Source organism: Xenopus laevis, chromosome 6S, assembly GCF_017654675.1.
Source record: "Xenopus laevis strain J_2021 chromosome 6S, Xenopus_laevis_v10.1, whole genome shotgun sequence".
In the NCBI taxonomy this organism is placed as follows: domain Eukaryota; kingdom Metazoa; phylum Chordata; class Amphibia; order Anura; family Pipidae; genus Xenopus; species Xenopus laevis.
The window spans coordinates 78154684-78180310 of record NC_054382.1 but is presented as its reverse complement, the minus strand read 5'-3'; the positions used below and the strand labels follow the sequence as shown (position 1 = coordinate 78180310).

Below are 25627 nucleotides of genomic sequence, written 5' to 3'. Positions count from 1 at the left end.
TTCCTCAACCTTCAGTTTCTTTGCGTTTGTTTTTTATTATTTAGCCTTTTGTTCCACAGTTCTCTAGCTTGGAATGCTGGCAACAAATCTGATTTTTGATTGACCTGCTCAATGACCCCAACAATCATTTTAAATTTCCAGTTGGAGAGGCAAGAATAGCAAGGCAAATAATGAGAAAAAGAAAACAAAAAGAGACCTACTGTAAGAGAAAATAACACTACTTTTAAGGTGAAATCCTCCATTCATTTGGGAGATATTGATTGTAATACTCCCATGTATGCCTGCCTATGGGCACTGGAGTACCATGTCCTAAAACTATTTAATAAATGTAAACAATATCAAGGGTTTGATTAACATTGTGTATAATGTCCTGTCTTATTATTACTGGTTAAGAATGGTTTGCTTTTGGGATAGCAACAATTTTAAATTTACGGTTGCAGAGAGGCAATATTAGTATGACTTACATAGATGCACAGTGCAGTGACCTCTTGCCGCTTGACTTTTTTTTAACACTCTGCACTTAATCCTGAATTGTACCGCAACAACCTAGTTATTTTGTAAGGACAGAGTTCTCTGTAGGATAACATTAGGGGAATAGTGATGATATATGAGGTTTTTTTTTCCACTGAAACAAATTACATGGCAAAATTCAAGTGCAGATTCATGACAATTGTTGGCAAAACCAAAAATTTTGACTCAAAAATGTATCAGCTGAAGAAATGTACTCATACCTAAAGGGGAAATCTGTCCAATATATTTGTGCAGGGCAGTCTTTGAGCTGAATAGCCTGGTCTGATGTAGAGGGTCCTGCACATTTTAGGATAAGGGAACTAAACAGCAACTCTTTTTTAATGTGGAACTGACCCAATGCTCTTTGAATAGTGATACAGGTATGGGACCTGTTATGCAGAATGCTTGGGACCTGGGGTTTTCTGGATAATGGGTATTTCTGTAATTAGGATCTTCATACCTTAAGTTAAATAGTTACTGTACATAGTTAAATTGGGTTGAAAAAAAAATGAGAACTCAGCATCCATACACACACTCCTTCATACTTTCACATACATTATATATGCCCAAATCTATACTAACTATAGAGTTTAGTATCACAATATCCTTTGATATTATGTCTGTCCAAAAAATCATCCAAGGCATTAACTGAATCAGCCATCACAACATCACCCCGCAGTGCATTCCACAACCTCACTGTCCTCACTGTGAAGAAACACCTATGTTGCTTCAAATGAAAGTTACCCAGTTTCCCAACTTAGACAAATCACTCTGCAAAGTGGCAGCATCCTGCATGGAACCTATAGTTCTGCACAATTTAGTATCATCGGCAAAAATAGAAAAAGTACTTTTAATGCCCACCTCCAGGACATTAATCAACAATAGCCCTGCGGTACTCCACTAACAACATTGGTTCAATTAGAAAACGTTCCATTTACCACCACTCTTTGTAATCTATCTTTTAGCCAGTTCTTTACCCAGGTAAAAATACTATGTTCCAGGCAAACATTCCTTAATTTAACCAGTAACCTTGTGTGTGGCACTGTATCAAATGCTTTAGCAAAGTCTAAGTAAATCACATCCACTGCCATCCCAGAATCAAGGTCCCTGCTCACCTTCTCATAAACAGAAATTAAGTTAGTCTGGCAAGATCTATTATGCATAAAACCATGCTGGCACAAACTCATAGCATTGTTATTTGCTATGAAGTCCAGTATTTTATCCTTTATTAACCCTTCACAAAGCTTTCCTACCACAAAAGTCAGACTAACTGGCCTATAGTTTTGAGGCTGAGAATGGGATCCCTTTTTGAATAGCGGAACCACCAATACCAATTCACCAGTCTCTAGGCACCATGCCAGACCTCAATGAATCCTGAGAAATTAAGTAAAGAGGTTTGGTAATCACAGAGCTAAGCTCACTAATTACCCTGGGATGAATACCATCTGGCCCTGGACCTTTGTTAATCTTAACATGTTCTAGTCTCTTTGGAATTTCTTCATGTGTGAACCATGCATCATTAGATGTATTACAAGAATTGGGACTATTAATAAGGAAACCTTCATTAGCTGGTTCCTCATTTATGTAGACAGACGAAAAATATTCAGAATCTGAGCTTTTTTTTGTTGACCCCCCCCCCTGATATTAAAGGTCCGACCCCTTCCTGCTTCCTTTTTGTACTATTAACATAGTTAAAAAATAATTTTGGATTCTTTTTACTGCTTACTCCAATATACTTTTCCATATCGATTTTAGCTTGCCTGATTTATTGGCCTCCTTGTACCTTATAAATGATTCGGCTGTCCCAGCTCACTTGAAAGCCTTAAAAGCACTTTTCTTACCCACCTCAACACCAGCAATTCTATTGAACCAAAAAAAGGTTTTGCTTTGCAACGACGTTCCTTGGTTACAAGGGGAATATACTGACATGTATACAGTAGAACCCCCATTTTACATCCCCTGTTCTTAAGTTTCCCTCATTTACATTTGTGGTCCCACCTATATATTATGCATAATACATTTCCCTGATTTTACATTTTCCTGGATTTTACACCATTTTTTTCTGGTCCCTTGCAAAACATAAAATGGGGAGAATGGGAGAAAAAGCAAATAATTTTGAAAAATTTGGATAATTTAGATAAAATAGATTCTATAGGAGATGGCCTTTCCATAATTTGGAGCTTTCTGGATAACGGGTTTCCAGATAACGGGTCCCATACCTGTACGATATAGGTATCTTTTATGATGTGCACTACTTAATCTAAACTGAAGGATTTTATAAATATTAATAACTGAAAGGAATAGCAGAAATATAGTTTTGATTGCCCTAGCTTGTCAGGGGAACCATAGTGACCAAAAAGCTACATTGCAGATACTTAATTTTGTATGAGAATCTCACTGAAACTGAGCTTTGGGCAATGATTGTATTGGCCATCAGTAGGGCAAGAACTACAGTATGAACTAACCTCTACTGATGACGTTTAAATGCAGTAAAAGCAAGAATACAACTGTTGATAATGACTGAGGATTTGGTGTGTTGAGTTATGTGAATAAAGGGACCTTGGAATGCACTAAACAATTAACAGCTTGAAATAATGGAAAATAGACACTTGACTCACTCCCACTATGCTCCATCAATCTTTTCTTGCTATTAAACTTTTTTTTTTAGACTGACCTTTGAAAAGTTTTGGTTGCCTCGACAACCATTACTTTGGTGATTCATACCTGCAAAGCTTACTATGAATGCAGATATATGTATTTTCTCAGCGTGCACTTTTCCTTAGACTGGAATATGATGCATATAATTATGGCTTCTCAAATAAATGCACTTGAAGGGATGAATAATAATAATAATCAGCTGTTCCCAATGAGCTGGACCAGTTTTTCCCGGCATTAGCTTGGTCTATGTAGTCATAACTAGCTGTTGAACCCCTTAGTGTATTTTTGTACCTTATGCAACATTATAATGATTTTTGGGACAATCAACGACATCTATATGCACCACAAACCACAAAAGCAAGAACCTATCTAATATAAAGTTCTTATCTAAGGAGAAGGCTACGTTAATAACCATTCACAGAATACTCTATCGAGCAACCTAGCCAACTTTCACCAAGTTACAAAAGTCACTGGAGTAATGATGCCTGCAGGCTTCAACAACAAGTGTCTCAGTGACAAGTTTGTATTTAGTAACAAGATGGTTGTAGGTCAACTTTCACAAGAATTTCTGCCAAATTCCACATAGCATTTAAATCAAACAGCTGGCATGAGCCTCAGGCTAATGGCACACAGGACATTTGGACTGGGTACTTCCCTAGGTTTGCTTCCCGCGGACTGCACAGGGAAGAGATTGCTCCATATACCTAACCCTGGTCACCCCCTGCAGAGGAAACTATTGCTGTATATCATGGAATAAAAGATTTACATTGCTCTGTGAGCATTTACAAAAATGTCTTCCTTAAGAGTTTAGATAAACAGCTGCATCCTAATTTTATAAAGAATTTATAGGTTACATCTAAGAATTAAAGCATGCTGGATATTTAATACTTTGCAATGCAACATTCCCCAAATCATTTAGAATGATAAAGAGTCATGCCTGTTCTGCTGTATACCTGGCTCCTTGTTTTGTGTCCATGTGATTTTTAGAAGCAGTAAATATATTTCTTCTAACACTAAACATATAAACAATATTATGTTCCCCCCATCTGATATCTTATACAGTGTAATATCAGCAAGCTGATATGGGTGATTCCCTGAGTGGAGGTATTTGGCATTTGAACTTAGAGGAAAACTATACCCCCCAAACAATGTAGGTCTCTATTAAAAGATACTGAGTAAAACAGCTCATGTGTAAAACCCTGCTTCATGTAAATGAACCATTATCATAATAATATACTTTTTTAGTAGTATGTGCCATTGGGTAATCATAAATAGAAAATTGCCATTTTAAAAAATAAGGGCCGCCCCCTGAGATCGTACGATTCACTGTGCACACATACAAACCACATGTTAGGTCACATGAGCCAATTAACAGACAGAGTTCTGCCTTTTGCTTCCTCACTTCTTCCTGTTACAGTAAGGGGCCGATTCACTAAGGGTCGAATTTCGAAGTTAAAAATACTTCGAAATTCGACCCTCGGATTGAAATCCTTCGACTTCGAATATCGAAGTCGAAGGATTTAGCGCTAATCCTGCGATCGATCGATCGAAGGATTTTCCGTTCGATCGAACGATTAAATCCTTCGAATCGAACGATTCGAAGGATTTTAATCCAACGATCGAAGGAAAATCCTTCGATCAAAAAATCACAGGCAAGCCTATGGGGACCTTCCCCATAGGCTAACATTGACTTCGGTAGCTTTTAGCTGCCGAAGTAGGGGGTCGAAGTTTTTTTTAAAGGGGAAGTACTTCGACTATCGAATGGTCGAATAGTCGAACGATTTTTCGTTCGATTCGTTCGATTTCGTTCGAATTCGAACGAATTTAACCAATTCGATGGTCGAAGTACCCAAAAAATACTTCGAAATTCGAAGTATTTTTCATTCGAATCCTTCACTCGAGCTTAGTGAATCAGCCCCTTAGTGTTGTAGTATTTCTGGTCAGATGATCTCTGAGGCAGCACAGATAGAGTCACGAAATGGTGGTTCAAGGCAAGAGATGTAAAAAGGCAATATTTATGTAAATATATATTCCAGTTTGGTAAGATTCTTTAATATGTCATTCAATTTGATATAAACTATCTGTTGCTTAAGTATTCATTTTGGGGGTATAGTTTTCCTTTAAAGAGGTTGTTCACCTTTCAAACACTTTTTTCAATTCAGTTGTTTTCATATTGTTCACCATAAACAAAGACTTTTTTGGCTTGCTTTATATTTTTTATTATTGTACTGTTTTCCCAAAATTTAAAGGAACAGATCAGTTAGCCACAGATGTAAGTATAAAGGCTGGAGTGACTGGATGTCTAACATAACAAAACAGAACACTACTTCCTCCTTTTCAGCTCTCTAACTCTGAGTTAGTCAGCGACTTGAAGGGGGGCCACAAGGTACATAACTGTTCAGTGAGTTTGCAAATGATCCTCAGCATTCAGCTCAGATTCAAAAGCAAATAGTTATGACACATGTGTCTGCCTTCAAATGACTGATTGGTTACTACTTGGTAAACAATCAGTGGAAAGCAAGTGAGCTGAAAAGCAGGAAGTAGTGTTCTGGCTATTATGTTAGAAATCCAGTCACTCCAACCTTTATATATACATTTTTTGGCTAACTAACTATATTGAAAATGTTTAACAGTTTTTATTTTTATTACTGAACAATTCCTTTAAGTTAAAACTTTAATGTCCCTGTCTCTGGTGTTTCAGTCTGGCATCTCAGTGATCCAGGAGCATCTGAACTGTTACAATTTGCTACAATTATTTGATACATTTCTCAGCAGTATCTGTGGAATATTAGCAACTATCGTATCAACTTTGTCTTTAATGAAACTCAGGGATTCTACTCAGCAGGGACAAACATAACAAATGTATCAACTAAATGTATCAATTTAGAACAGTTTAGGGGAAAAATGAAACTTTATACTTCAGTATTAGAGAAAACAGAAAGCAATTGGAAAAAGTCTTTATTTCTGGTAAACTATCGGAGACCAGCTGAAATAAAAAAAGGTGAACAACCCCTTTAAGAGCTTTAGGCAAGATTATGTAACTAATGGGACAGAAACCTTCATTATCTGGCTTGGCTCAAGGCTAAAGCATGCTGGAACCTGTAGCCCAGTAACAATATTTATGGTTATTAGCTATTATTAGGTCAGTCATACTTACATTTTTCCCAGCTAAAATACATGTTTTAATGCATGTCTTGTTCTTCATTTCTGTTGCTAGAGGCATTAACCCTTTCCCCACTGGCCTCTATGATCATGTCATATCACATGACAACATGGCAGTCAGAAACTTGACAGCCAGTACTGTAGATTTACTCATGTATGGCAGGTAAAGGGTTAAAATATAGCTTATGTTTGTCATCTATTTTACCTGTAATAAAAGTGCAATATTGGTAAGCCAGAATTTCACAGTAAACTGCCTTCCTTAATGGGGGGTAGTTCCCTTTGCAGGTTAAATTGTCCCTGGCAGGTCTGTAGTTGGGCAGGGGTGCAGTGTTTAATGTTAAAAAAAGAGTATTAGCCATGTGCTTGGCCTCTTTGGACTTCAGGATAGGGACAGATGTATTTGGAGTTCCTGAGGATTGGAGAAGAATTACACATTAGGTAACAAAAGCCGTAGAAAGATTGGGGCTGCAGGGACCCCACGACTGTGGATAACATATCCTGTTATAAAAGCAGGCCCGGGCCAAGGGCGGCAATATTTTGGGGGTGGCATGCCACCCCGCCACATCCTAAGGAGCACTGGGTGCTCTGGTATTGAAGTGTGCAATCGCATGCGCACAGGGGCCGGTGCTAGGTCTGTGCAGCCAGCCCTTGGACTGCGCGGCCACAGGGGAGTGCGTGCAAAGCTTCCTCGCTGGCCTCAGGGCACCGCTTGAATAAATCCAGCCCTGTAGCACTCCAGGTGGCCTACACAGGTTGATAAAAACTGCCAATGGACAGAGACCTGTGTATGGGGACCTCTGGCAGACGGTGAACAGGTTTAAAAATCCCGTTAGGCAAGAACCGCATTTGCTATTTGATATGGCCCTCACCCTGAAGGCCTGTATCCCTGATAGTGATTGTGGTGGGCATATTAGGGTAAGATTAGCATGTTTGGTGACCACACGAAATGAGGATTTTCCATGATATGGCCAGCTTTAGCTAAACTGGGGAATTGGCAAGAGCAATTGCTTTTGGATTGTTTTTACAAAACTATACATGAAGTATCTGTTTGTGAGGTAGCATAAGGACAACACTAAGCACCACTTATAACTGATGACATACACACACCTGTCATCTTTTTTGTATTTTTATGGGATTCAACCTGCAAGGTGGGGCATGTGCATTGTCTAGGCAAAACAGGGAGAGGACTGGGAGTATTAAGTTGGTAAAAAAATAAAAACAATTGGATTTATATCCAGTGAGGTACTCTGGGTACCTAAAATACTATTTATATAGATTTATTTTACAGGATATTGCATGCCATTTGTGTATTATTGTGTGTTCTGTAAATTGTGGGTTAGAGAGCCCAGTGTCATACTGCATTTTCCATAAGAGATTTGTTTCAGATTGTGCAAACCCTCTCTATAAAGCATGCATTTCCATTCATTCCTATTAAGGGAGTGTGACTTAAGCGGAAATAAAAGTGTGTCCTTATAAAGGCATCTCTAGAGAAGATTTTGCACAGTTTATTTTTGCTGTAGATGACAGTTTACTGACTTTGCTTCTGTTCCTACCACTGCTGTTATTTGTGTGACACATGCAGTGCCGCCAGAGTGAATGGATTTTGTACTCCCACATATTTTCCTGCGTTGAAAAACAGGAATGTGTTTCTTGGCACAGACTGTGAATTTGTTGGTATAATTACATTCTGGACAATCAGATAATTACACAAGATGACTATTTGAGATTTCAACACTGTTGGAACTGCGGAGACTGTGTGTATCCCAGTGACAAAAAGTCTAATCAGTAAGGCATGACAATAAGGCATTTTATCACTTTCATAAGTCCTCACCTTCAGATCATCTGGCATTTGTGAACTATAATTCTATAACTCTCTAATATCTATGGTCAGCTGATAGCTGGGAGTTTAAGGTTAAGGGGAGACAGCATGTGCAGAGTGAGTGAGTTACATGTTGGAGGGTTTGGGGTTTTTACACGTTTATCATATGACTCTTGTAATGTACCAAACAAGCAGATTACAAAACGGTCACTTACTGGTTGCCAGACATCTCTAACATGGTGATGTGGACAACATTGGTCAGTCAATCTAGGCATGCCATGGAGAATACCTGTCATATTCATAGTCAAACATTTGAGTAGATTATTTTTAGCCCCAAGTAATTTAATCATTTCTATGTATGAGTTAAATGTATTTGTTCTTCTCCTGTAGATAGAATTACCTTGGGCTCCTTGGCTGAATAAAAGTCTCGGTATATAGTCTGTATCCAGGAAGTTACTCATCCTGAAGGATGTTGTCAGGCACTTGACCTGTTCAAAACAAGGGAAAAAAACAAGTATAAAAAAAGTGTTCGTTCTTGCTATTATTTTAGAGCAGAGTTATAAAACTCTGGTTTGGGACTGGCTCCAGAGCTGGCTCTGCTGAGGGGACCCAAAGGAATGGAGGAGGGTTTCCATGACATGATACATTTCAGTTTACTCATTGCAGCCACTACTGTACACAACCCAGAGAACTGATTGTTACCTACTTCCTGTGTTCCTTAACTGATTTAAATTGCTTCCCCCTTAATGCTTCTTGCCACCCAGCTGGTATTTTACCAGCATAGACCAGGGCAAACTTACCACTAATGTATTTGCTGATAAAATTTGTAATTATCTGTCATTCTGCCTCCTGGCCCACCCCCCAATCCTGCTTCTAGGTCCCTCTAGTACCTCACTCAACCCACTGAAATGTTGCCTTATTGGTAAGATTCACCTCCATCACATTACTGATATACCGTTTTATACCATCACCTTCCCCTTTTGCATAATTGCACTGCCCTTCATAGTTCTGCTCACCTCCAGGATAGATGTGGCTGGAATTTCTCTTCAAACAAGGGGATACCCCTATGGACCATACAGGAAAATACAAGGAATAATAGAGTGCAGCTCACACAAGCACAAGGGTGCCCTGTACTTAATACCTTCATATATGAATGCTCCTGGCATGAGTTAGTGTGCAGCAGGTTACCAGGAGTGGCAAAAAGGCACCCCATGTAACTTTAAGAGCTGAATAACAATACATTTATAGCCTTACAGAGCATTAATGTTTTGAAAGGGTCAGTGACCTCCATTTCAAAGCTGGAAAAGTCAAAAGAAATGAAAAAACTATAAAAAGTAAAAAATGAAAACCAATTGAAAAGTTTCTTGGACCTGGTCATTCTACAACATACTAAACGTTAACTGAAAGGTGGACCACCCCTTTAAAGGGCCCTTTGTTTGTAAATAAACCCTACAGACACTAATGTGAAAGAGCCAAGAGTAAAATTCACATTACTGAGTTTGATAAAAATTATTCGTCTGACATTTCAGAAAACCTTTCAATAATGACAATGGGGCAAGTTCTTTTCGTTCTGATGTCTTAAGCTGGCCATAGACGCAAAGATCCGATCTCCACCGAACGAAAAAAGTCGGGACTCTCCACACAAGGTCCGAAAATCGCACGAATCCTCGATTCGTACGATTTTTGGACCTTGTGTGGAGAGTCCCGTCATTTTTCGTTCGGCGGAGATGGGTCGTTTGGTCGATCGGACAGGTTAAAAGATTTCTGTCGGATGCTGATAATATCTCTGCGTGTATTGCGGATAGTACGATTTTCAGTGGGAGACGGTCACCAGCATTGTCGGACATAACTTTCTTACGATTGCTGTCAGGGGCAGAACATTGGCTGATCTGGTCTTTTCTACTTTATTTGATCTGAATGGTTAGTGGCAGGTCGGGAGATGGGAAAGTTTGATCTTCGAGGATTCGTACGATCGGATCTTTGCATCTATGGCCAGCTTTAAACACAATGCTATTTAACTGCATAAATTATCTCCCATCTGACATTTCATTGTTCTAGGCAGGCACTTATGTTAAAGATGAATCCCTCAATCATCTTATTTGAACTTTGTCTTCATTACTATGCACAGCAGAAAACACATTAACATAACATCAGCACAAAAGAACAAGGGGTAAAAAAAATGACTCATTGTAGCAACAATTGTAATGAAATGGCAAGCTCTCCTATGTCAAGCCTGGCAGGATATTTATTTTTTAATGTCACAAGCCATGGAATACATTCTACAAATAACAAGTACATTGTAGCATGTTAATTAAATAGAAGAAGAATCAATACTTTATAATTGTCCCTTGCTCTTGGTGGAATGGGTGAGGGTTAATGCTTTACTGAACTGTTCACAGCGCGGTCACATTCACAGTCTGAAAAGATGCTGCTGTTATTCGAGGCATACATTGATCTGTCCATATCATTTCCCCCCTGTGAGTTAATCTGGGTCACTAGTAATGCAGTAACCAATGAAGTACCCTATGCTCTCTGTTGAATTTTGATTCCAAATGAAATTGTCATCCTCCAAAACAAATACATTTAGGGATGATTTCAAATGAATTTACATCATTACTCTTACACATGTGTACAATTTTAAAAATGGTGTTCTCATCTCAGAATAAATACAAAGTTTTGTGTCATATAAAATTAGTTATGCCCCTGGCAATTTGTTGCATGTGCTGGCCTCAAATATTTGTGTATGTTCATAGCTTTCCGTTCTGTGTAATAAAAGGTGCTAAGTTTTCCCAGGTTTGGTAACCAATAGCAATCAATAAGATGTTCGCTATCAAGCGGGTGATCAGTAAATGTTACCTGATATTTACTTGTTATAGGTCATTAGAGCATTCACAGACTTTGCACCTTTTATTGCTTTTTTTCACTGAGCAATGGGTTCTAAGACGTCAGTTACTATAATGCAGTATCTGTGGGTTATTTAAGACTTGTTTAATATGCTATGTCATGGCTGTGTTCCAAAAAGAGTCATGCATGCAGACAGTCACTAAATACCTTCTTTAATACTATATTTAAAATTATCCTCTTTGATCCAAGCTAGTAATAAGACTTTATGGTAGCCAGTACTTACTGTCAATGATTATATCCTATGATGTTCTCCAAGGTGGCTTCTTAAATTTGTAGAATTTTGTCCAGTGTAAAATGCTTTATATAAGGAACAATTTAGGCTCCACGACTAGGAGTGAGCTAAATAATGCAGAACATCAGGCAGACTTCCTGTGATACACTGATAAAAAGGGCTAGTGGATGTTTCCATGGCAACAGCAACACTACTTCAATGCCCTCCACTTAACGAGAGGGGAAAAGCTTTACCCTCCCTTTAATAAAAACAAATTTAGGGTTCCGAAATGAAGATCAATCGGAAAAAAGTTTCGAAAATTAAAAAAAAAATTTCCCTGTAAATTAGTGTTTGATGTATTCGTCCTTCTATTTTACAGAGTTGCGGGAACATTTTGGTGGGGAGCAGAAATAATTATATTTTATTAAGTCTTAAGGGAAACTCCAGATTGCATACAATGCTCTTCTATCAGTGTATCAAATCTCCCATCAGTTTGTAGGGTATTAGTGGCAGCAACAGTTCATTAGTTGCACCTTCCTTTTAGCATGAAACGAGTGTTTGCAGCGTAACGAGACTGCAGCAGTGCACATACACAATGGTAGAATTAAGGCCATCTAGTCAGTATGATTTCCATGAAGGATCAATAAAACCATACACGCTTACATGCATAAATTAATTTGCTATACATAAAATGTTATACACTGACACAGAACTTGAATAATAAGAAGCTAAAATAAAATTGCAGATAGGAGGTAAAGTACTCACCAGTATCACTGACCTCCTCCCAAGGCTGTTTGCACCAGGCAACAAGCTAGTGATGCACAAGAGAGCCTGAGATTCAGGACTCTGCTCCCAGTTGGTACTCTCAGCACAAACACATGGAAACTGAAGAGGGGAGAAAACTGACAGCACTGCTGTTTTCTTTCCCTTTTCATGTTATGACGAAGAAAAACCTCCCCAGAATTTTGAGTGATCCTGCTAGCTATTAAAATTCGTTAGCTTCTAATTTGAAAGACCTGAAGAGTTCTTCCCCCCTTGCAGTGTTTAGTGCTTGTGTTCTCATTGCATCCCCCTCAATTTAATTTGCATTGAGAATAATTTGCTTGCTGGCAGGTCTGTGCTAGGTGAGACTAGGCAGTGGCGACAGTATCTTTCCTTACAGATGATTGTTTTCTCAAAGCCTGGAGTGCTGTCATTATGATCAGACATTAGTGTGGGTGTAATTTTAAGAGCTGTTTGCATTAGTATGGTCCAATGGACGGCCTAAATACTCAGTATGGCCCCAAAGGTTTTAATCTAGCCCCAACACAGCTGATGACTCAAAACAAGCACTGGAGGAAATCAATGAGTATAATAGACAGTGGAGATGTGGGACACAAAAGAAGCTTTGAGCACAATTTCAAAACACATTGAACTAATGCAGAAGAGCTGGGCGAGAGATGTACATAGGGGGGCCATATATTTACATGACCAACCCATTGTTTATGAGTAGGACTAAAGTTGTCATACAGATGTGGTAAATGGAATTAGCTGTGCGGTGCAAAGGAGATTACAGGTTGGAGGGATAGTCCTTAAAGTGCTTAGGGGTAATGGAACATGATAGATCTTGCAAAGCCAGACATAATGCCAGTTTTACTCTAAGGGGGGTTACTTATTAAAGTCTGAATGCCAAAAATTCGAACAAATCAAGTTTTTATTTTACTATAAAATCCTAATTTTTAGTGGGAAAAAAAACCTTTTTTTGATATTTATTATACCCTGAGGCTGCAAAAAGTCAGAATACAAAAATCCGGCATCTCAGACTTGCTGAGGTTGTATATAAGTCAATGGCAGAGATCCATATCCTATTTGTAAGTTTATGTGGTCTGCACTGGAATTAGCCCAGGCAACAATCTGAAAAATTCGGACTTTTTGGAAAAAAGCCAGAACAATTCAAACGATTCTTGAAAAAAATCCGAAAAAATTGTATGATTCGGATTTTCACACGATTTTATTGAGTTTTCCCTGATCCGATAAAATTTTGCTTTTTTTTTGATAAACACTCCCTTAAATCTCACACCCATCAAATTAATTGCACTCAGGAAAGATAGTAAGCATAGTTAGTTCCTGTTGACAGTACAGACTGATTAATAATCCTGTTTGGAGATATACAAGCCAAATAGAAGCTACAATGATCAATAATATAAACATTTGGGACCAGATTCACTAAATACGTATTTTTACATTTTTAAAGAGTATTTTTACTGTTTCATAAAAAAAATGCAGACATATGAGCTGATTACATATGGAGAATGGGTTTGTATTGGCCCATGCACACAATGCTAATACGGTAATTCATATTACAAGTGTTACTTGCACTGGAATTTAAAACAGAGGGTACCTGCAAAACATTGCATAGTACAGAGAGATAAAGCTGATTTTTTTTTTTATTCAAAAAAAGATGACAATGTCTTTTAGCCCTTGTACAAAGGCAATGATAGTTTGGTCATATATCTTTCCTTCCATGTGACAAAACTAATACACAAAAACTCACAATTCTAAGAACCTACTAAGCAGAGTTTAGTGAACCTGGGCCATAAGGCCTGTCATTAAATGCAAATTTGGAGCAATGTATACATTATCAACTGTAAGTTGAGATAATGGCCCAGTGGTGGAAATCACTACTTGTTTAGTGCTAATAACACTAGTTATACATTAGTACTGGAAACTAAAGATTAAAATACTGGGGGTGGCAATATGTTGGTACTTTTGGCGACTTTACCTTACTGCACATGTAACTACCAAGAATAGCACCTTAGCACCCTGCTATTGCAATGTTTATGGCAGTTGCATACTGGCCCAGGACACAAGGCTACATATTTCCCTCTGGCACCCCTGTATTTCAACCGTTACTTCTCCTTTAACATTGCCCAAATTGGTAAACTTGTTTAAAATAATTCATTTTTAAGGATAATCAGTGCCACAGGCTATGGAAAAAACAGAACCTAGGGCAATATTGTTAACATTCAGTGCAGTCATCAGTGTGTTACAACAAAAATCTGTGTGTGTCTTGAACCATAGAAAGTCTATGCACAGATTTCTCTTGTGCATTCTAAAGTGCTATAATGATTTTTATAAAGTGCTATCTCCAGAATAAAATGATAATTAAATAAAACAAAGTGCTTATAGTGCTTTTTTCTAAAGGTAGAATGAAAAGCAAGGTGCAATTGTGTTTTCTTCAAACAATAAAACTCAGCATGTGGGGGGATTAGCAATTGACAAGATTCTTGATTTCAAAACAGCATATCACGATCAATGCCAGGGTATTTATTTTTCTTTAAAGACGTTAAAAAGCAGGGATAGCACCCAGCGTTTAAATTAGCCAAACAACCATGCATTGATATGAATAGGAGACTGAAACATGAATAAGACCTGAATGGAAAGAGGAGTGATAAAAAGTTACAATAACTATAACATTTTTTAGCCTTACAGAGCATTTGTTTTTAGATGAGGTCAGTGAGCCCCGTATGAAAGATAGAAACAGTCAGATGAAGAAGGCAAATAATTAACAACTATAAAAAAAGAAAAAATTAAGGAAAATGTAAAAGTTGCTTATCATTAGCCATTCTATAATATACTAAAAGTTAACATAAGGGGGAATCACCCCTTTAATGCTTATATACAAACTTTCATATGTAAACATCTTTAGGTACAGTATAAGTATCGTAGACACTGAACCCAGGGAATGACATTCTCAGTATCTACAAGGCCCTATCATTCCTGGATTAGCATCTTACTTTTATCCTGCCCATATTGTGTAAAGCCCCTCGAGCTGGTATATATTTTTAGCATATACTGTAAACTCTCTTGGTTAAGATATGAAACCCCCCAGAATATTAAAGGAGCTGCACTAACAATCAGAATATTCACATTGCAATATGAATGCAAACTGGCAGCAAGCAAAGGCAATCATCCGTATCATGTTTAAATCTCATTCCCATACCATATTTTTTTACATATATATATATATATGTAACCCTTGGATGGCTGGAGATTAACCAGCAATGTCCACCATAAAAGTATAAATACATAGATACAATAACGATCATAGATACAATCATTTACAACATGTCATGTAATATTACTGGAGTATCACTAACTCCTAATACTTATAGTAAACATTCAAAAGTGCAATTATAGTGCAAAATAATGTTCAAAAAAAAAACAACAGAAGAAAAAAATGTTTAAAAACTATTTTAGCTTTACAAAAGTGCAGATAGGGCCGGATTTATATATCGGGCGCCCCAAAGCCTGCTATTGTTCATCACCCCCCATCCTCTCCCTTTTATTCACTCAAATGTCATCATTGGGACCAGAGCAATGGGGATTGGTGCAGGGGGAATTTAAAAAACTTTCGTATCTCCTGCACATTACTGAACCAATGTGGGTGTGGTTGGGCTACATGCTGCCCCATAAAATCCTGCCGCCATAGGCCAGGGCCTTGGTGGCCTCTCCAGAAATCCGGGCCTGAGTGCAGATACTAATATAGATAGAGGACCTGTTATGGAGAATGCTTGGGACCTGGGGTTTTCCAGATAAAAGATCCGTAATTTGGAGCTTTATACTTTAAGTCTGCTAAAAATAATTTAAACGTTAAATAAATCCAACGGGATTGTTTCTTTACCAATAAGGATTAATTATATCTCAGTTGGGATCAAGTACAAAGTACTGTTTTATTATTACAGAGAAAAATAAAACATGTTTTATTTAATTCAAATTGAGTCCATGGGAGATAACGTTCCTGTAATTCAGACCTTTCTGGATAATTGGTTTCCGGATAACGGATCCAATACTGTACCTGTAGCTTTTTTTTAATGAAATATAGCCAATAACTTTTCAATATTGTAACAACACTTTCAAAATATATATATAAATATGTTAGTAGAATAGAGCTAAAGAAGCTAGACCATACCATAGAGAGAGCTCCTGCACATCTGTTTTCTTTCACAATAACCTTATTTATGGCATGATACTTTATATAATGGACTGGATTTTTTGTCTCTTGTAGACAGTATGCAATATGTACTTTGCAAAGATGCTATTTCTGGCACTGTGTGGATGATTGAGAGTCCTCATTCTTGCTAAAAAAACCTTTTAAGGATGTATTGTTCTTGAAATCAGTTCAGCCTCATTATTATTCACATAGAATTATTATGTTCCAGTCTCCTCATTCTTTTATGCACTTGCTGTCAAATTATAGAATGATATGTTTTAAGGTGGCTGTTTCTTCTGTAAGTCAAGTAACACATTATATTTGAAATGCATATGATGTAACTATATATATATATATATATATATATATATATATATATATATATATATATATATATATATATATATATATATATATTATATAGCGACATACTGTACCATAGATGCATCTCCAATTGGAAAATCAAAATCATCAATTCAAACTATAAATGCAAGGCGAAAGTACCTGCTGCTCCAGCTTCACCAACAAATTATGCTTGTTACACTTAATCACCAAGTGTGGGCCCTTGCATATGCTGGAGGCAGGGTGTTGCTAAACTATACTTCTCAAAATAGTTTAATAAATGGGATAAGTTGTTCTTCACAGTAAACAGTAAGGCTTTATTAGCAAGATAACAGGATACAATTGCTTTGCATATACTCACACATAAATACATTGCCCGTGCACACGTGCCATGCCATTGCTTAAAACAACACAGTAAGGGAGAACCAAGTATTAGTCCACCAGTCACCTGGGTCCTGATGGGAAAGAACCCTGCCCACCAGTGGCATAGTACACCAATCAAAGTGCATTACCCCTGCATGCAAGGTCATGTCTGTGTTGCTAGGTCTGCTGTACAATACCATCTGTGCAACATGAAAGTTCAAGTACCATTCTCGCACTGGCCCATCATGATGATCCAAGGCCACGGTAAAAAGACAAATGTTGGAATTAAACTCTCAACCTTTGTCTTATAAAGCAGTCCCATAACCACTGCACCACTGATGCTCTACATTTAGAGGCAAGTTGGGCAGATGGTCCTTTAACAAATAAGGCAATTATAACTAAGCCATGCCAAAAAGGCAGAGGTAAGAAGTAAGGGGAGCCAAGATCAAAGATTTCATCTTATAAAACAGCCACCCTAACATCTTAACAATTGAAGCCACGTGCTTTTGTGGGCAAATGTATTGGAAGGTAGTCCTTCATGTTGAACCAATGCCACTGTAGCTAACCCATCACAAAAAAGTTGGAAGAAGCTGTAATTGAGTGCTCAAACTTATTCTTATATACAACCCCCCCCTAAACACTACACCATTGTTACCATATGATTGGAGCAGCAAATTAGGCTGAATATTGCTAATCATGATGAACCCAGGCCACTGTAACCAAACCACCCCAAAATGTCAGATGCTTGAATTGAACTCTAGGATTTCTTTGTATAAAGATGCAACCACTACACAGTGGAAGCTCTACTATATGACAACTTGGTGGCAGGTGGTCCTTTATGAAGAACCAAGACCACTGCGAACAAACCATGCCAAAAAGACTGATGTGGGCATATTTTGGCATTAATTGAACTCTCAGCCTTCAACCTTGTCAGAGGCTAGAATAAAGAAAAGCAAGGGGGGATTTGAAGGTTCTTGTTACAAACTGCTCATCTAACCACTTTACCATTGAGCCCCTTAACACACACAAAGTTCCAAACAAAAGGAAGCCCAGCAAGCAGGGTAGCAGTTAAGGCAACTTAACACTGTCCTGAGTTCAATTTCCTTCTAGACAGCTAAAGTACCACTCACAGCTGCCAACCCCCATCAACAAATATTTCAAGATCTACCGTATATCTAAGGTGGCTACTACCGATTTGCACATTTCTAGTGATGATCGAATCTGTCCTGTTTTGCTTTGCTGAAAATTTTTCAAAAATGCTAAAAAAACACAAAAACACACATTGAAGTCAATAGGGGAGAACATTTTTTTACACACGACAATTTTGTACAACTTTTTTTCCTTGCACCAAGTGAATTAAAGTCAATGGGCGTTTTTATGTCCCTGTGACTTTCTTGTCTTGGCAACGTTTTGTCCAAATGCATTAAAGTCATTACCGGTAGATGCTTTTTTTTCTCACTCAAAATGCATTAGTCAATGGGGATTTTTTCTAATGGCGACTTTTAACTTTTTTTGTCGCTCCAAATTTTTGCCACATTTTCGCGAATCCATGCTTGCTGAAAAAATGTACTCTTCACTATACAATTCTAGTGGAACCTAAGCACTCACTGTACTGTTAAAGGAGCTGTTAGTAGCCCCTTAATATTCCACAATTGGAGCAATAATAAATGTCAGAACAGTCAGTGAGAACAATGAGTTAGGTCATGCCCTGCTTATATTCTGCTTGCATACACTTGTATCTGCAATTACGTTTGTCTACTTTGGAAAATGTAGGGTGTGCAAAAGTCATTTTAGGGGAAGGCTTAATATCTTTTTTATGGAGTTCTAACAGAAACCTCACTGCATAATTAAGATGAGCATAGCAGGGATCTATAAAGAAGCAAAATTATGCTTTTGTACATTATCAAAGATATACACCCGTCTGTTGTCTTCCTACGGTGAAACAAAACATCATGTGGCTGTATAATCCTTTGGCAGATTGTCTTTATGTGGATGAAGTCTTCTGTTTTACTGTAAATGATATACAGCATTGTTCTTAAATGAACAATATATAATTTACAAAAGATTGCATTCAGTAACGTAGCTGTTATCTGCCATACAACTCAGCCCTTCAGCCCTTCAGTATATCTCCTAGTATTACTGACCAACAACATGCAAACAAATAAAATAACAATAATTTTTTTTCTAGTGTTTGCCCCCAATACTCTCTCTAAATATATGCACAATAAATACCGTATTTACAGCATATATTAAAAAAACTGTGTAAATATGATGCTATAAACTTACAGGACAAACCTTCATTGTACAATGTCTCGGTAATCTGAACTTTATTGTTAGGTCCTGTAGTGCAGTACTCCATTAGTACAGTGTATAATCATGTATGTCTGTTCCATGTGTGGGTCCAAGGTCACAATCTAATAATATTCAAAATTAAGGATCAGCACTCCTACAGACCACAGGGCTGTTATTACATATCACTGTCCACAAGAAGTGAATATATACTCTGCTTAACTACCAAACGCAACACCACATACAGTACCACATTTCTCACCCACTTAATTCGATCTTTCCCACTCCCACACCTTGTGTATTACTCCCTTCCCTTTAGAGTGTATGCCTATGCATAGGACCTTCCTCACCTATTTGTACCTGTATTGATTGTGATGCATGTAACTCCATTATGTTCTATGTATATAATTCATGTGATTTAGTTGTATAATCACATTTACTTTACAGTGCTACGCAATATGTTGGCGCTATATAAATACATGTTAATAATAATAATAATAATATATATATATATCTATATATATATCTATATCTATATATATATATATCTATATATATATATATATATATATATATATGAAGGCTTGAGCACACACTTCAAAAAAACTTTCACCTGGGTGCAAGAGAGAACGACTTATATAGTAATAGAATGCTGATGCACACCAGGATTTTTCCTTTAAAATTTACTTTCTTTATTTAATCTACGTTTCGGTCCACGTCTGGGACCTTTATCAAGACACATTTCAGTACAAGTGAACACATTATATAGAGACTCACCCATCTGTGACCCAGACCACACCCATTTTCCAATTACATGTATTAACCCATGTGTACCCTCGTTATTCAGTTAACGTATTATATTCCTTTTGTGGGCGTGACCTGTGAATCAAACATACATTGTTTCAATATATAGCTTTAAAAAACTGCTACAATTTATATAGTGATACATAGTAATCAACATGATACAACCCTTATAGTGTATAAATATTCAAATCTATAAATATATAAATATATAAATATGTAAATATGTAAATATTTAAAACTTAAAAACAATGTTAATGTCGAGGATTTTCTAAAAAGCGGCATAATCAACTTTTACAGTACTAACAAGGATCTTAGATAGTCTATGTTTCTAAAAAAGGTACAAAGGAACAGTATTCATTCAGACCGCGGGGAGCTAAAGTGTCAAGTGTTCTGATCCAAAAGACTTCCTTTTGTAACAGTAAACAGTCCCAGTCACCTCCTCTGTTTGGCTCTGGGACTAGATCTATGCCCATAAATTTTAGGGTTGGGAGTCTATGTCCTTCTCTTAAAAAATGCTGTGGAAGGGGCTGATCTACTTCTCCTGTTTCAAATGCTTTTTTAATGGACGATCTATGATTTCCCATTCTTATACGTAATGTGTTTTGAGTTTTATCCACGTATGTTAAACCGCACGGGCATATTATAATATAAATTACATGGGTAGATGTACAAGTTATCCGATGTCTGATATTAATTGTTCTGCCCGAGTGAGGATGTTTAAATGTGTCACCAGTCATCATAGATCTGCACGTGGTACAACCTGCACATTTATGACACCCTTTTTTTAGTTTACTTAAAATATCTCTTTTCTGTTCATAACAGTGAACTGGGTCAGTCTGCATTAGTAGATCTCTCAGATTTGGCCCCCGTTTGTAACCCCACATAGGCATTTCTGTCAGTGTTTTAGATAGCTTTTTATCACTTTGTAAAATTGGCCATTGACTGTCGACAATGTCCTTAACTTTTGGTGATCCAGTGGTATATTGCGATGTTACAATAAAGCGATTTTGTTTACTAGGGGTGGTTTTTGTTTCCTCTCGCTGTGTCATGTGTATACGTGCCTTTTTCAATGACGTGTTTAGTACATGTGTTTAGTACATGTGGTTTGTACACAGAAAAACTACAGATCGAAACACTTTGCTTTATTCTACAAGTTTTCACCCACCAAGTTGAAAAAAAGCAGTGCCTTTTTCACAGTTCCTGCGTACCATACGCAATAACTCGGAAAGTGACACTTGTGAAAAGCAAATACAAGAAACATTTAATCGCTTTGTACAGAGAGGGTGTAAGAGAGTGAGTTGTGTTGTGAGAGGGTGAAATGGTTAAAAATGTTGTTTGTGAATTATGTGATGTTAATGAGACTTTTGTATGTAACACTGTGTAAATGGTTATCTCAATTCACTAGGTGGCAGTAGAGTGTTATTTGGGTGAGTGGCCAGCAGGTGGAGCTCAAGGATAAGAAAAGTGTAATTTATTCCCCATTAGCAGATGGGAGACACATGAACAGAATGAGGACCAGCACATGCAGAGGAAGTGATACAGCAGTGGCTGGGAAGCTGGGCAGCTATAAAAGAAGGCCACACCCTAGAGTTAGGATCTGAATGGGAGGATGCTGTCTGAAAGGAGCAGTCCTGAAGAAGAGCTAAAACAGAAAGGAAAGTAAGATAGCATTTAGCATAGTAGTTCATAGTATAGCAGGCACTAGGTGTCTGAGATAGGGAAGTTAGTATGGGTAGTCTTTTGCCCCGACAAGGAGCGTAGTCGGATTAGGATCCGGGGAATAATTCCCAAGATAGGGTAATAGTGGTGAGGTTGTTAGGCAAGAGAGGGTGGAAGTAGAAGATTTCAAGTCCAGGTAGCTGGTACCCGCCGGAGTGGTCAAGGGGCACTGGTCGAGTGCCGGATGATCGAAGCGGGGGACTGGTGGAATGGTGAAGGGGTGTAGTGGTGCACCGGATCACCGAGCCAGACCAAGGAGGACCAGCAGATTGTGAGTAAAGAGTAACCCTATTGTAAACGCTGGGTAGTAACGCACAGACTACCAGGTCGGAAAGCAATTGAACGGTTAAAGTGGAAACGGCAATTGAAAAGTCTGTTGGAATTTGTATATGACTGCCAGTGATGTATCAGAAAAATAAAGAAGTTTCATTTTTTTAAGAATTGGTGTTCCGACCTTTTTATGTTTGGGGTCTGTGTCAAGAAATTCCCCTTACAAGGGTACAAACCACATGTACTAAACACGTCATTGAAAAAGGCACGTATACACATGACACAGCGAGAGGAAACAAAAACCACCCCTAATAAACAAAATCGCTTTATTGTAACATCGCAATATACCACTGGATCACCAAAAGTTAAGGACATTGTCGACAGTCAATGGCCAATTTTACAAAGTGATAAAAAGCTATCTAAAACACTGACAGAAATGCCTATGTGGGGTTACAAACGGGGGCCAAATCTGAGAGATCTACTAATGCAGACTGACCCAGTTCACTGTTATGAACAGAAAAGAGATATTTTAAGTAAACTAAAAAAAGGGTGTCATAAATGTGCAGGTTGTACCACGTGCAGATCTATGATGACTGGTGACACATTTAAAAATCCTCACTCGGGCAGAACAATTAATATCAGACATCGGATAACTTGTACATCTACCCATGTAATTTATATTATAATATGCCCGTGCGGTTTAACATACGTGGGTAAAACTCAAAACACATTACGTATAAGAATGGGAAATCATAGATCGTCCATTAAAAAAGCATTTGAAACAGGAGAAGCAGATCAGCCCCTTCCACAGCATTTTTTAAGAGAAGGACATAGACTCCCAACCCTAAAATTTATGGGCATAGATCTAGTCCCAGAGCCGAACAGAGGAGGTGACTGGGACTGTTTACTGTTACAAAAGGAAGTCTTTTGGATCAGAACACTTGACACTTTAGCTCCCCGCGGTCTGAATGAATACTGTTCCTTTGTACCTTTTTTAGAAACATAGACTATCTAAGATCCTTGTTAGTACTGTAAAAGTTGATTATGCCGCTTTTTAGAAAATCCTCGACATTAACATTGTTTTTAAGTTTTAAATATTTACATATTTACATATTTATATATTTATAGATTTATAGATTTGAATATTTATACACTATAAGGGTTGTATCATGTTGATTACTATGTATCACTATATAAATTGTAGCAGTTTTTTAAAGCTATATATTGAAACAATGTATGTTTGATTCACAGGTCACGCCCACAAAAGGAATATAATACGTTAACTGAATAACGAGGGTACACATGGGTTAATACATGTAATTGGAAAAAGGGTGTGGTCTGGTGATGGGTCACAGATGGGTCTCTATATAATGTGTTCACTTGTACTGAAATGTGTCTTGATAAAGGTCCCAGACGTGGACCGAAACGTCAATTAAATAAAGAAAGTAAATTTTAAAGGAAAAATCCTGGTGTGCATCAGCATTCTATTACTATGTATATATATATATATATATATATATATATATATATATATATATATATATATATATATATATATATATATATATATTGTATATCCAGACATCTAAGCCTTTCTGAAAGGCATTAAGGGAATCTACAATCACAATATCATCAGTCAAAGCATTCTAAAGCCTGGCACCCCCCCCCCCCCCGCCCATGTTAAAGAAGCATTTGTGTCGCTTCAGGTGAAAATGCCTTTTCTGTTCATTTAAAAGGGATGACATCTTGTCCTGAGAAAAAAATTAGCTTTTTAGCAAAATCATAATTTAGGTGTTTCATTTCTTTTACAAGTTTAGTTGAGCATCTGAGTGTGCACTTTTTCTAGCTCATTCAAGGGAACATAAACCTTCCATAACAGTGTTTACCACCTCCATATTGTAAAATTTGAGCTTCCCGCATTCTGTCGATTATTAGCCTGATGAGAACTGCAGTGTGCAGTCTACAAACCAAGAGAAACAATTGGCACTGCAAGGACACTGTAAATTTACATTTTCTGGATCACATGGTGACCCTTGCAGAAGGATAAGCAGCCTGCACCCAACTCTACAAAGAGTGATTGGTATAATAGAGCATTTCCTCTTTTTCTATTGGTTCCTGGCACAAGAAACTTCTGAAGTTTTGGAGAACTTATGCTGTTTTTTAGACTTTCTAGGCCCTTTGTAAATACAGAGCTCCTTAGCATCTCATGTGCCATTTAGCAGTGGCCCTTCTTGTGTCCAATGCTGTCAGTTGCAAATTCCAAGGGGTTAAAGTGCCAAACATTAGAAAACATGACTTTTTACACCTGCGTTTTGCACTTTGGTCCCTGCCACTTCTTGGTAGAGGCCGTTTGTCTTCTTTGTTTACATTTGTGTGTGTGTGAATGAGATCTACATTGTGGTTGAAGTGCTTTGGAGGAGAAACTCACCAATCAAGAAGCTTTTGCCTAAGAAGATGCCTAAGGTATACACAATGGTGTAGCTAGATATTCCAGAGCTTGACCTGTTTTACCAATATTTATTGAAACTGTTTATTGTTTAGGAACTTGTGGGGCCCCCAATACCTCAGGGCCCCCCTGCAGCCTCCCCCTGCATGAATATACAATTACACTCTATTTCCCAACTGAAAGATCACTTATGGTTTACTTCCCCCTCCATATTTAAAGCTGTTCCCATAAATGGTGAGTTTAGGGTAATTTTTTTAGTATTGTTGTAAGATAAACCCTACAATCAATTACACCTGCTCAGACTTATATGACCCACAAGGACCTGTTTCATGTGGCATGTTTACCTTTTAATCTCCCACTAGTTTATTTCATAGCTAATAAAGGTTATGATTTAGCTATATCTAGCTTTTTGTAATTGCAGATGTGAAAATACAACTCCTGCAATAGTGAAGTGGTTGTAGGCCGAAAGAAAACTCCAGGGTAAATCTTATAAATTGATATCCTTCAACCAATGTTCAAAGTGAACATAGTTGTGTTCCCTTTGCCCAACACTTTTGTTCTAATAATGTACTGTAGTTAGTTTTAGGTGACAAGAACCAGGATCCCGGGAGACCCGAGTTCAGAATCCTTAAGTACACACACTTATTTGAACATAATGAAGTAAAATTTAAATTTTTCTTTTTGTTTTATCTGTTATTTATTTATTTGCTTCCCACTGTATTCAATCATCCATTGTGAAAATGAAACACATGAAATGATCAGCTGAAATAGCATATGTCACCTTTTGATCTTTTGCACTCACAGGATAAAAATGAAATTAGATAACCATATTTGTTTTCATAAACTACAAATCCCCATTCACAGTGCTTCATAATAAAATTGCAATGGCCTTACTTGCTTTAGATAAACACTTACATCTCTATCTCAGAAGGATAGCAAACAGTTTTACTCGTGAGATCATGCCATTACATTAGCTCATGCAGTAAACTCCCTCTATAAAATACAATGGATTGCAGCAATACAAATAGGTTTGACATTCTTTCCTAGTTATAATCATTCCATCGAAAGAAAGGCAGGACTACTCCCAGGTGAAACAGATCTCTTAAAACATAAGTACTGTAGTCCGTGAGTTCAGTTATATCATAGAACTATATCAGA

At 37.5% G+C, this 25627-nt stretch overlaps 1 protein-coding gene across 1 annotated transcript in view; it reads right to left on the bottom strand.

Annotated features, from left to right (window-relative positions):
• phactr1.S (phosphatase and actin regulator 1 S homeolog) overlaps positions 1 to 12138 on the bottom strand; it is a 178900-nt gene extending 166762 nt beyond the window's left edge. The window contains exons 1-2 of the mRNA XM_041567747.1: positions 12030 to 12138; positions 8550 to 8637 (exon numbers count right to left, since the gene is read on the bottom strand). Of these exons, the coding sequence (XP_041423681.1) occupies positions 8550 to 8610 (61 nt within the window). The 5' untranslated portion in view covers positions 8611 to 8637; positions 12030 to 12138. The remainder of the gene's footprint in view (positions 1 to 8549; positions 8638 to 12029) is intronic.
• Positions 12139 to 25627: the final 13489 nt, after the last annotated feature.